The 13,229-nt window shown below is 39.3% G+C and overlaps 2 protein-coding genes across 4 annotated transcripts in view; both read right to left on the bottom strand.

The window, feature by feature from the left end:
- ccdc169 (coiled-coil domain containing 169) overlaps nt 1–13,229 on the bottom strand; it is a 239,433-nt gene that overhangs the window by 192,430 nt on the left and 33,774 nt on the right. The gene's annotated exons all lie outside the window — the stretch shown is intronic.
- The window catches only part of dclk1a (doublecortin-like kinase 1a), a 53,978-nt gene that overhangs the window by 14,181 nt on the left and 26,568 nt on the right, over nt 1–13,229 (bottom strand). For 2 of the 3 annotated variants that reach the window (XM_082156963.1, XM_082156964.1), the window contains one exon: nt 2,715–2,809. In XM_082156963.1, the coding sequence (XP_082013089.1) occupies nt 2,715–2,809 (95 nt within the window). Of the gene's footprint in view, nt 1–2,714; nt 2,810–3,976; nt 4,064–13,229 lie in introns of those variants that run through there. The other variant, XM_082156965.1, reaches the window with a different exon arrangement.

Genomic DNA, 13,229 nt, shown 5'->3' on the forward strand with positions numbered 1-13,229 from the left:
TCAGTTCTTTTGCATTTGTATCATATTTATGTAAATGTTTTTTCTCCCTCCTTCATTCACAAAACTCCACTGGGGGGTTTTCAAAGCCTGACCCACTTATGCAGGAGATGGTTGTAAAGACGCTGAGATGCGTCTCTGCTTTGGGCAGATCTGACTGTCCCAAATTCTCATTCTGCAACAGCAACGAGCTGAGAGCAAAGCCATTTGACAGAATCAAACCGCAGAGAGATCATCCAACTTCAAGAGCTCAGGCTGCGATGCAAGATAAGTGAAAAGTATGAAGAGAATCTGAGTGTCTTTCCTAGCGGGTGGAGGGCGAACACAAAGTGCTCAGAGTCGCTGTCTCTCTGCCGGCACGTCGACTCAATCACTTTTTGAATCATGAAAAGTCAGACTCTTCCACAAGAGGAAGTTTTGCCAATTCTAATGCAATCTGGAACAATTTCGAATATAAAAAGTTGAACATGTCTGTATTTTCTCTTAAAGGTGCAGCCAATAATGTGCTTATTTATGTCGGTGAGGATGCAATGTCATGCAATGTTTTCAGCTATAATGCTACTGAGGGAATTGCTATAGTTAACAATTCATTTATTCTGTGAGCGAAATTATTTGATAATAGGAGGGTTTACCAAGATAAAATAAGTAGCATTCTGCTGGTCATGTGATCTCAACATGGTGGCACCAATATGGCAAACCATGTAAAATAACATTTATTATTCTACTAGCTTTTATCATGGTTCCAAATTTGACTGGAATCTTCTTGTATGAGTGTATTTGTCATTTCTTTACGGGTTAACCCTAACAGGAGTGCACTTTTAAGAGAAAGGCTCTAACTAAACAAAAGAAATAAGAACATGCTGCACATTTAATGTAAATAACTCATTTCTCTATGAGCCTACACCATCAGAACCTTATTTAAGGTCAGAGTAAAGCTCCAGTTTGATAGTGGCTAGCAGTTTCTGATTAATCTATAATGGGTCGATATCAGCACGTGAATTCACTGGCTGTACAAAAGAACTTTAACTGCCTGCAGCTGGATCTGAAGTGACCCAAAAGCTCAACATACTGTAGTGACCATTTGGAGGCTGTAGTGCATCTTAGTCATGGAGAGCGAAGAAGGAGGAATAGACAGACACTCAGAAAGAATGGAAGACAGAGAGGCTCTTAAGAGAGAGACAGTCAGAGTAATCACTAGGGTTTAAGGCTCATGTTATAACCTGAGAGAAACTGGACTGGGAAGGAGAAGTTTCTACTGCATTAAACCTCTTTGCATTAGTCTATCAACTGCAGGATTATAGACACTTTGATCTGGTCACGTGCACAAACTCTTCCCACTCACACACAAACTGGCCTCTGAAACCCAATGGTAATGTGTTTCTTGGTGAAAAAAATGAATAAATAAAAATGAACTGGTGAGTTGCATGTTCCTTCAACAGCATGTATTATGCAATTTCTCTTTCTCCACCATACAGTCCCAATCAGGGTCCAAAATTCGCACTCGCCAAGCACCAAATGTGTGTAAAAATTGGTTTTGGTCAGTAAATAAAACATTATTTGCCAATTGACAGGTAAACAACTGCAGTATTTTACATGATATGAAACAAATTGTCATATTCTCACTGTTGTTAGTTTTGCGAGCGATTCAATCAATTAAAAACTTTCACAAATCACAATTTTTTTTATAGGTGCCACAGAAAGTATATCATCTCGAATATGATGCTGCAAGTGACACAACTTGCGCTACTTGTCAAACTGCTAGGGGAAAAAATGCTAAAAACCTAAATAAAATATATTGTTAAATACAAATCATGAAAAATACAGCTTCATGGCAGGTAAGAAATATTTAATCGCTGGCATCACTTACATCAGTGAGAATATGACTATAGTTCATACAATGTGTTTCAAATCGTGTAATATACTCCGGTGTTAATGGTATTAAGGGTCAATTTTCTCAAATACTCGCCAGACAATGGCAAAAGTTAATTTTGGATCCTGGACTTAATGATTGCTGCTCTACAAGCAGAAGTCATTCTCCATGGATGATCCATGGACTTTCACACTCAAAGTCGACTAGAGACAGAAATAGCACATAAAATCTCCAAAAGTGGTGGCCCGAATTAAGGATTGACTGTGGATCTTAGCGCCACTTTGAAGAAGTGGGGAAGTTAAGCTGTGCTGTCAATGAGGGCCTTGTCCATTTCCTGAGAACATAGAAGGAGCGCGTTATATAGTGCCGGAGATGGTGGCGGAGGGCAAAAGGATGTTCTATCTAAGTGGAGAAGGTTCTGCGGCTGGTTGCATAAACTACTTAGACTACAAGTTAGTCATCAAATTTTTTCTTCAAGAGTGGTCATAACTTTTTTAAGTCAGTTACATAAAAAGGTCAATTGGTTTAATTTGAATTTGAAAAGTAAGACTGATTAGCCGTAATAAACTGCTAGTTGGTTATACTAGTTCTTAAGACACAGTTTTAAGTTAGCGGCTATGTTTATGCAACGGGCCCCTGAACACTCAAATCACGCCATTTACTGGATAAACATTTTATAAAGGACACGATTTAACACAGCAAAATTGGGTTTAGATGATAGATGATATAAAATCCACCAGATGGACAGCAGAAGATCTGAGGATCATGTTTATATGAGCTAATGTAAAAGCATGGTGTGTGTGTGTGTGTGTGTATTAGGGTGATTGAAGGCGGAATATTGTCTTACCCTGCGTTTCTTCAAGCTCCCCGGGCTGGTGGGAGACGGACTGGGTGACTTTGCAGAATGGGGTGTGGACAGCTGACTGGCTGGGGTCCCATTCACTACAAGGGGAAAGAGGAAAATGCTTGAGTTCACACAAAAAAAAAAGAAAAAAAAAAGAAAAGTGCACAAAGTTTGTGAATGAAACTCAGCAAATATTCCAAGCGCCCCAGGAGGCTGCCAGTGCTCTTATATTCAAAAAGTGAGATCTTAAAAAACCTGTCTGTGAATAAGAAGAGAAGAAATCACCCACACAGCTGCTCCTGCTTCCCACATTCGCATCCCAAAACAAATCCTCTTTGGATAGAGTGCCACACACCCAGTGGAACAAATCCCTACACACTCACATCTTCCAAGGCCCATCAGTCATAGCATGACTACACTACAGGCCACTGAGAAGATCCAAACTCTGTCAACACCAAGCTGCTTCATATCACAGGCCACTGCCTCTATTTGCTGATACAGAATAGGAAGCATCCCTTTAACACTCTTGTTACTATGTCACCAGGACATTACATTTATTCAGACCATCAAAATTGAAATAGGTAGCAAAAATAAAAATATTATTTTTAACTGCAACATATTCTTTCTTATTCACATTTAAATTTGAATAAAAGCAGCAGCTATGAGCATATGAATGAATGGAAAAGGTCAATGCTTATAGTGAAGGTATAACATCAATAAACCAATGTGTTTTCATGCAATGAATTTTTAAATACATAAAAATATAAAATATTAATCATGAACTAGGCCAAACTAATTATGTCAGGTGCTACTGTCAAAAATGTCATTTAATATTTATAAACATATAAAACATACATATATATGCTTCCAATGTTGCTTGCTGTTAAAATGGCAAGAGGGTTGACATAAACATTCTAAATTCTCATTCATTTACAGCCCAGTGACAAATTGTAGATTTCCAAACTATTTTATTTATAGCAGACAAATAGCTATGGGAATATCAAGTATATTATTATATCAAGAGACAGCGTAAAAAAAAAAAACTCAGTTAAAACGTCTAAATAAAATGTGTATCAACACTATAGGCTACTCGGCCGCCCCTATAGACTAATTAAATAACATACTGATTCACATGTAAATACATTTCAAATAAAAATCCTTCTGGCTCTGGCATCAACCCCAGTTGAATAAACATCACTTTAAATCTCCGTCATGAAAAGTAAAAGCCAGTTTCCGCAAAAGAGCACTGAATCCGCCTCTCCTACCTTCGTATTGCAGCATCTTGAGACACAGTGCTATTCCAGGTGGCAGAAAGCAGCAGCACTCGCTGAGCGCGGATTCCAATGAATGGAGCAGCGGAGAGCAGAGCGGAGTACAGCGCGTGAGCCGCTGCGAGCTCATTGGCTCTCGGCCTGCTTGCGTAGCTGTGACGCGCGCCTGAGCCAGTGCAGTACGGTAAGTGGGAGGCGCGCGGGCTGAGGTAATGGTGGAAACGCGCCGAATCTTCTCACCGACAGACCTTTAATGGCACTCGAACCACGGCCAGATACAAACATAAACACTACCGTATTTTAACATGAAATAGTAATTTTTTAGGTCTCGCTCATTATGTGTAGTGAAAACAATGTCAAATGACCAAGTCACTTAAATGAACCTACTTAAAATGTGGCGTTATTTAGTTGGTTAGTAACTTAGCCTAATGATCTCAGGTAGGCTATTTATTTATTCATTAATAAATAATTTATATGATTATTTAGTTATTGATTCATTTATTTCGTTTTTGAATAACACCAGGTAGCAGGTGAATATTAAGATGTTTTAAAAAGCCTATAAAAGTGCTTCTTTATAAAAGCACTTTTGACAACATGACCCTGTGTGATCTATGTGGTGTTTACAGGAACGACACAAAGATCAATTACAGCTTGTTAGATGTCAATACTTTCAGCATTCAGTCTATTATTATTGAAGTGATTAGTTCTAAATGGCTTCCTGCCAAAAACACTGAACTGAAGAGTTTTTGAGTTCACCAAGTTCTCTTTGAAATGCATGCAGTGAGTGTGTTTACAGATTTTGTGTTTACAGATTTTATTGTCCAAAAAAACTTGTGAAGACATTTGAAGAGGTCTGTCACTATTTAAAAGCCTCAAAAACATTCAAATCATATTTTTGCTTTGAATATTGAGGTTTGTATGAAGGCCAAATTTTCACCTCAATATAAAAACCACTTCATCTGTCTTCACTAATAGCCTATGTAAAACGTGTGTGTGTGTGTGTGTGTGTGTGTGTGTGTGTGTCAGACTGGGTGGAAGAAGTACACTCATTAGCACAATCTGTGGTGCTTCATTAATTTGATGCAAATTAATGATGCATCACTGTTTTATTTTGGGGTTAGTTCTCCAACACGTTCTCAAAGTTCCCTGTCAGAAATGGATTAAGAATGTCTAAAACAAGGAATATTCAAAACTGGACTGGATTGGGGACCAAGTATCAGTTTAAGAATAACTGATTCTGATAAATGTTTTTTTCATTTTATCACGCCATGAATAATAATGAATGTTTTCTTTGTGAGCGGAAGGTTTGACAGCCCAAATGTAAATCCATTTTCATGACTGAAAGTAATCAAATATCCAGTTCATAACCCAACCCTAGGTCAAAACTATTCCCCCCTTCCAGCACGCCCCCATAAATACACAAACATAAACGATTGAGCTATAGAGGATGTTATAGCATTGCAGGAGACTGCTGGGAGAATGCCCATAGTTTATGTACTGTATGGGATATGAGTCCAGCATGGTTTATAATACAAATATAAATTTAGACACTGAAAAGAGAGGAATGACTCTTGAGTTTGCTCTTGTGTAACATGCTCAGCTGTGGGAGGATGGATCCAGTGATGTGACCTCTCTCCTCTCTCTCACTCTCTCTCTCTGCTGTTTACTTCTCTCTTTTTCACACCAGGTGCAGTTTGATCCGCTGTTTGCATCTGACCCTTTGTCCATAATTCAAAGCGAGGATATGATCCAAAAGGGACCGTAAAAGAGGTACAGCGTCCTCCCCTGACATACCCCTGTCCTGATCTAACACTCCCACTACAGCTCAACAGAAATAACTTCTGTCTGAATATGAATGACTTACGATCAGTCACAGAAGTTTTTCTGTTTTACTAAACACTGTTTTAGGGCTTTTAATTGATTACAACTTTTTTATTAAATTCATCACACAAATATGAGCAGAGAAAAGCCTGAAGGGCAGTTCAAAAGACATTACATTATTGGCGCAAATTTATTGAGTAAATCATTGAATAGACATTACAAAAAAAAAGTGGCTTTAGAAATCAATATAGCAAATAGGAGATGTTCAAAAAATGAGAAATGATAGTGGAAATATAAAAAAATAAAGTAAGTATATACTGTACATGGCATAAGAATAAACATATATGTTTACACACAAATTATGCAATACACTATATATATAAACACAATACGGCATTATTAAAATATACAGAGCATCCAGATAGTGGTTCTGTCTGTCTTCTGCGGTGCTCTGCTCTGACTACATTCACGAAAGCGCATCTGTCTCACAGTGGATATCATTTTTAATGAAATTTCTATTTATGGTGCATCTATGTGATATGCACAACAGGCTTTCAGAGAGGAGCAAGACAGAGTGGACCAGGATACAGTTATATCAGTCCCTATCCAATAATGGCTACGAAAAATAAAACGTTTTTATTGCAGACAAACTGATGCAGCCAGATAGCTGATAATTCTATTTATGTTACAGTCAATATTATACATCTGTATAGACTTTTTCTTTTAAAATAGCATTCCCATTGTAGACTCCAATAATTAACAGGATTCTAGTGAAATTACAACTTACATAAAAAAGATAACTACCTAACAGTACATTTGAAATCAGTTTGAATTGGGTTTCTTATCTGTTTCCTTATCTGATGGACAATTTTAAAAAAAACATTATAATATTTGCCAATATACCTCTGATATATTGTGCATCTCTGAATTCATTCTGCCCTAGCATTTAAAGTCAAAACAACATTCACAAATCATTGTACTTTTATACGGAAATATATTTCTGAGTAAAACTTGGACCTCAAAGACTTGAGACTTGACTTGGACTTGGACCCAAAGAATTGAGACTTGACTTGGACCCAAAGACTTGAGACTTGACTTGGACCCCAAGACTTGAGACTTGACTTTGACCTCAAAGACTTGGGACTTGACTTGGACCCCAAGACTTGAGACTTGACTTTGACCTCAAAGACTTGAGACTTGACTTGGACCTCAAAAACATGAGACTTGACTTGGACCCAAAGACTTGAGACTTGACTTTGACCTCAAAGACTTGAGACTTGACTTGGACCCAAAGACTTGAGACTTGACTTGGACCTCAAATACATGAAACTTGACTTGGACCTCAAAGCCTTGAGACTTGACTTGAACTTGGACCTCAAAGACTTGAGACTTGACTTTGACCTCAAAGACTTGAGACTTGACTTGGACCCAAAGCCTTGAGACTTGACTTGGACCTCAAATACATGAAACTTGACTTGGACCTCAAAGACTTGAGACTTGACTTGAACTTGGACCTCAAAGACTTGAGACTTGACTTGACTTGGATCTCAAAGACTTGAGACTTGACTTGGACCCAAAGACTTGAGACTTGACTTGGACCCAAAGACTTGAGACTTGACTTGGACCCAAAGACTTGAGACTTGACTTGGACTTGGACCCAAAGACTTGAGACTTGACTTGGACTTGAGACTTGACTTGGACCCAAAGACTTGAGATGTGACTTGGACTTGGACCCAAAGACTTGAGATGTGACTTGGACTTGGACCCAAAGACTTGAGACGTGACTTGGACCCAAAGACTTGAGACTTGACTTGGACTTGGACCTCAAAGACTTGAGACTTGACTTAGACTTTGCTATTAGGACTCAAACTGTAGAGCATGGTGCTAGCAACACCAAGGTCATGAGTTTGATTCCCATAGAATGCATGAACTGATAAAATATATGCAATATGGAATGCAATACATAAGTCACTTTGGATAAAAAAATAAAATTAAAAAAATGCCAGATGCATAAATGTCAATTTTAACCAGTTGCCTATTTTCTCCAAGCATAAAACACCTGAGGAAAAAAAGAAAAGAAAAAAATTTCTTGAAACTTGACTTGGGCCTCAAAGACTTGAGACTTGACTTGAACTTGGACCTCAAAGACATGAGACTTGACTTGGACCTCAAAGACTTGAGACTTGACTTGAACTTGGACCTCAAAGACATGAGACTTGACTTGGACTTCAAAGACATGAGACTTGACTTGGACCTCAAAGACTTGAGACTTGACTTGAACTTGGACCTCAAAAACATGAGACTTGACTTGGACCTCAAAGACTTGAGACTTGACTTGAACTTGGACCTCAAAGACATGAGACTTGACTTGGACCTCAAAGACTTGAGACTTGACTTGGACCTCAAAGACTTGAGACTTGACTTGGACCCAAAGATTTGAGACTTGACTTATACTTGGACCCAAAGACTTGAGACTTGACTTGGACACCAAAGGGGCTTTCGCACTGGGTAATTCTAGGAACTTAGTTCTAGGAACTAGCCATCAGGGTGGTTCCCGAGAACTAATGGTTCCCCTAGGAACGTTTTCCTGGTTATATTCACACCGCCAGTAGGAACTCTGAAGTGACGTAAGCCACGCTTGTTGTTGTGACTTTTTTTTTTTTTGACGGCGCTGAGAACGCCAGAGCCTGAGCTCAGAGTGCTCGCATTCTCCGTGTTCATTAGTTAACAATCTTTCTAACAGTCGTGTCTAATATGTATTAGATAGAACTGTTATACATAGAAAGTAGAGACAGTAATAAAAAGTTATTAGCGTATGCCGTGGGGTTGATGTCCAGTGTTGCTAGCTGAGCAGAAATACATAATCATGTTTCGCTTGGTCCCCTCAAAGTTGCGTTGGATTTTCTCCTCAGCGTAAAGGTAAAGAGGCCCATCAATCACTGTTTTTCATGTTTATAGAGTTAGTTTGTGGAGTAAATATATAGGCTATAATCGGTGTGTTTACACAGCCTTTTTAAAAATGGCGGGTGCTGGTGTTTACACACCACTGCACTGGCTCAGGCGCGCGTCACAGCTACACAAACAGGCCGATAGCCAATGAGCTTGCAGCGGCTCACGCGCTGTACTCCGCTCTGCTCTCCGCTGCTCCATTCATTGGAATCCGCGCTCAGTGAGTGCTGCTGCTTTCTGCCACCTGGAATAGCACTGTGTCTCAAGATGCTGCAATACGAAGTGTTTCGTGTGCGTTCGGCCAATCAGTGAACACTAACATCACTGGTAGTTCCTATAGTGCTGGTTTACACCCTACTCTGAAGTAGGAGCTAAATTAGTTCCTCGAACTAAAATCGTTCCTAGTTCCTGTGGTGGGAACACACCAAAATCTGGGTACTTCCCCCACTTGGCTTGACTTGACTTGGACCCAAAGACTTGAGACTTGACTTGGACTTGGACCCACAAACTTGAGACTTGACTTGGACCCAAGACTTAAGACTTGAGTTGGACTTGGACCTGGACCTCAAATACTTGAGACTTGACTTGGACTTGGACTTTGCTATTAGGGCTCAAACTGTAAAGCATGGTGCTAGCAACACCAAGGTCATGAGTTTGATTCCCAGAGAATGCATGAACTGATAAAAGATATGCAATATGGAATGCAATGCATAAGTCACTTTGGATAAATACTGTAAATAAAAGCCAGATGCATAAATGTAAATTTTAACTAGAAGCCTATTTTCTTCAAGCATTGAACACCTGAGAAAAATAAATACAGAAAGTATCTTCATATTAGCATAGTACATTGGGTCCAATTTTTACAGACTATTTTACAGAGTGTAGCTAACATCCATTGAAATCATTCCCAAGTCATTTCCCAGGTGGAACAAGTGAATACACTTTCACTAACTTATTTCTTTGGAATAACATGCATAGATGAATCATACACAATAATAAACATGCGTTAACGAAAGTTTTAGTTCAATTTTCCTGCTGTAGGGCACATGCTAATGGCTTAATGAGCTGTTTGTGGGTTTGTTAGTAACAAGCTGAGCAACTGGCTAGAATTACACAGTAAGAATAATAACAAGGTCTCTGAATTAGAGTGACAGGAGCAGCTCTACATTTCCTGTGGACAGTCAGCCAGCGGTGTTTCGAGCTGATTAAAGATTACTCTCTGGTGCTCTAATTAAAGTTTACTCTCTGGATAAACTGCTCGGATAAAAATTCAGTCGACTACAAGGCCAAGCTTCTCCGTGCAAATTCAAAGGAAAGCTTAACAGAAATTTGTGAGGAGAACGACCTAAGATTATAGATCAGAAATCCATTGGAAGGATGCCTTCAGTAAATAGGACAGGCACAGAAAGACATGCAGTCTGTAATGAACCATCTCCGCCATCCCACACAGTTGTTGATAAATATGACAGAGAGAGGCTGTTTATGTCTGTCTCGCTGTGTCTTCTTTGTTAAAGCACCTCTAAATGTGCTGTCATGCTCAACACTTGATCGTACCACTCAAACTGTGAATAATGCGCAGGATGACATGGGCTTCAGTTTTTCGTTGTGTGAAAAAACAAAAGGCTTCTCGTAACTGTACACAAACAGTACATCAGTGCCATTTGTATAGAAATTCACCATGTTCATGTGTGTTTAAAGGTGTGCAGGCCACTCTCAAACAGAAATCAATGTGCTATACTTAGCCTGACAGGGTGTATTATATAAACAGCACTCATACAGTGAGCAGCTTCTCTCACAGACACTTAAAGTAAGGACAGCTAGACCTTTCTTGAAATCACTTATCTGATTCATCCCAAGAAATATCTCACATTTGACATACGCTGTCTGACAGATTAAAAGGCAGATGCCTGTTTATCAGCCAGTCTGTTTGATCCTTTCAGTGACGGGAATTTTTAGTCTATAAATTGACCATCGGTTTTTCTGGTTGCTGTGAAAACAATGACATTGACTACAACCTAGAAGTAGCAATAACCAAACAGCAACGCAACAGCTACAAAATTGCAATTGCAATCATATCAGTCCACTGGTCTTGCTGAGAAAGTACAGGACGCCTCCACTAAGTATACACCTGCCCACACCAGTGTGGGACTCCTAGTAGGAGAGCGAGAAATAAAGACGGTGCAAGGCATAGGTTTCAATGCTTTAGCTGCAGGTGGAGAGAGACTAATTTAAATAACCAAATAATTTTAATAAAGTTTTAATGGGGTTTTTAAACTTTACAGACCCAGAGACCACCAACCCAGACTTAATAATAATTTTCATTAAGAACCTTCAAATATCTAATCAATAATTATACAAAAAATATATAATTTTTTCTTCTTCTGTGGAACATAAAAGAACTGCATATCTTCACTGTGTAAATTAAATATACATGTATTATTATTAGGCCGGCGACACACTGGCTGCGTGGCGTGAGCATGGCGTTTCTGTTGCGTGGCAGCTGCATGGCGGCTGCGTGGCGTTTTCTATGTCTTTGCACACCAGAAACGTGTCTGACGCGGCGCTGCTGCTGATAGGTAACATATGATAAGCCTCATTGGTGATATATTCGACATATGGGGAGAGAATTGTGGAAGGCCTACTTCATGTTAAACATAAATATATAGCAGCAAAGACCACGTCGGCAGTGTTGACGGCAAAATAGGCTACAGAATATTTCGTTCTGTATTGACAGGTGCAATATTTGAAAATCGATAATATTTTTTTTTATTACATTTATATCTGCATTTATGTCAAAACCTAGAGACTTTCAAACATCAAAATGTCATTTATTAATATGTATTCGTGCCAAAATGACATATAAACATCTTTTCCCATTCTATTTTACCTGGAAACGCTTCCAACACGCTTGCAAAATAGGCGTCGGTTCTATTTCTAGCATGCACGCGTTTTCCGCACTGCTCGGGCCACGTGTGTCGCCGGCCTTAAAGTCTCTCAAAAGTGATTTAGTCATGAACAGTGAGAGATTTTCTCTTTTTTGTTGTTTGATTAACATTAATGAAACAGACGACAGCACGTCACTTTAAAGGGGTGGTTGAGTGTGATTTCACTTTTCTAACTTTAGTTAGTGTGTAAAGTTGCTGTTTGAGCATAAACAACATCTGCAAAGTTACAACGCTCAAAGTTCAAAGCAAAGGGAGATATTTGCTTTTAAAGAAAAGTACTACAACAAATGGCTGGTTGGGACTACACGACATTCCTCTCGGGTTAGTGACATCACTAACCCTTGAATTTACATAAACCCCGCCCCCGGGAACACGCAGTCCATGTTGAGAAGAGGAAAAGTTGTTGTATAAGAGTACATTTGTGAGTCAGCTCAAACTTTAGCATCCATCTTTTCACATGCAATAGAAAGTCACTCTGTGTGCATCTCACAACAGTTCATATATGAGCAATTTATAGATTTATCATGACAGAATATCCTAATTGAAGATAGTTAACTCCACATCAGCAACATAAATTCATCAACTAACCATTCAGAGATGTCCTGTTGCATTCTACATGTTGTCACTTCTTCTTGAGTCTCTCCATCCTTATCTGACTCTGTTTAACATTAAAGGCAGAACAGTTTCTGTCATTTTAGTGTGTCTGCGTGAGGTATCAGCAGCTGCTAACAGACACAAGCTCTTGAAACCCCGACCTCTGCAGCAGCTCATTTGCATTTAAAGGGCCAGGCACAAAACGGTGCGTTTTTGCAAACCCTCAAAAAGTGACAACTTTAACTTGCTATATAAAAATATCTGTGGGGTATTTTGCGCTAAAACTTCACACACACTCTCTGGGGACATCATAGAAATATTTTACATCTTGTGAAAAGGGCATTATACCACCCCTTTAAGATCAAATGCATGGATCCAATATACTGTTACATATGCGTTTTCTCTCTTAACTGTTTATTTTCACTGAAGACATAAATGACTGTTTACGAGGACGGACATTTTGACACCTAAGTACTGTATGTGTATTTAACCGTTCAAGCCCAATTGCGCTGAAAAAAGCACTTAAAGCACTTCAGTTCTTAAAGGTGCTCTAATCGATGTCACACGTTTTTTAGGCCGAAACATTTTTTGTCCAGCAAACATCTCCTCACTATCCGCAAGCTGCCTGTCCCCTAAACACACTGTAATAAACGCAGTCTCTGTAGACAGCCCAGGCTCCACAAACGGCAACAAAAACAAACTGGCCCAGCCTGGACCACGAAACATAACGAACAGTGTTCCAGCCAATAACAAGAATGATTTGGGAGTGGGGGTTGGGGGGTTAGTGCGCGTGCACATGAAGGGGGGTGTGGGGAGTTGAGGAGAGAGAAGCATGAAGAGGGAAGTTAGCTAGAGGAGAGATGTCGTAGCCAACGACAACGACTAACGTTAGAATTATATTCTCTTGAATTTTGATATGGCCAACACACGACCAAAGA

Source organism: Leuciscus leuciscus (assembly GCF_965113295.1).
Source record: "Leuciscus leuciscus genome assembly, chromosome: 24".
In the NCBI taxonomy this organism is placed as follows: Eukaryota; Metazoa; Chordata; class Actinopteri; order Cypriniformes; family Leuciscidae; genus Leuciscus; species Leuciscus leuciscus.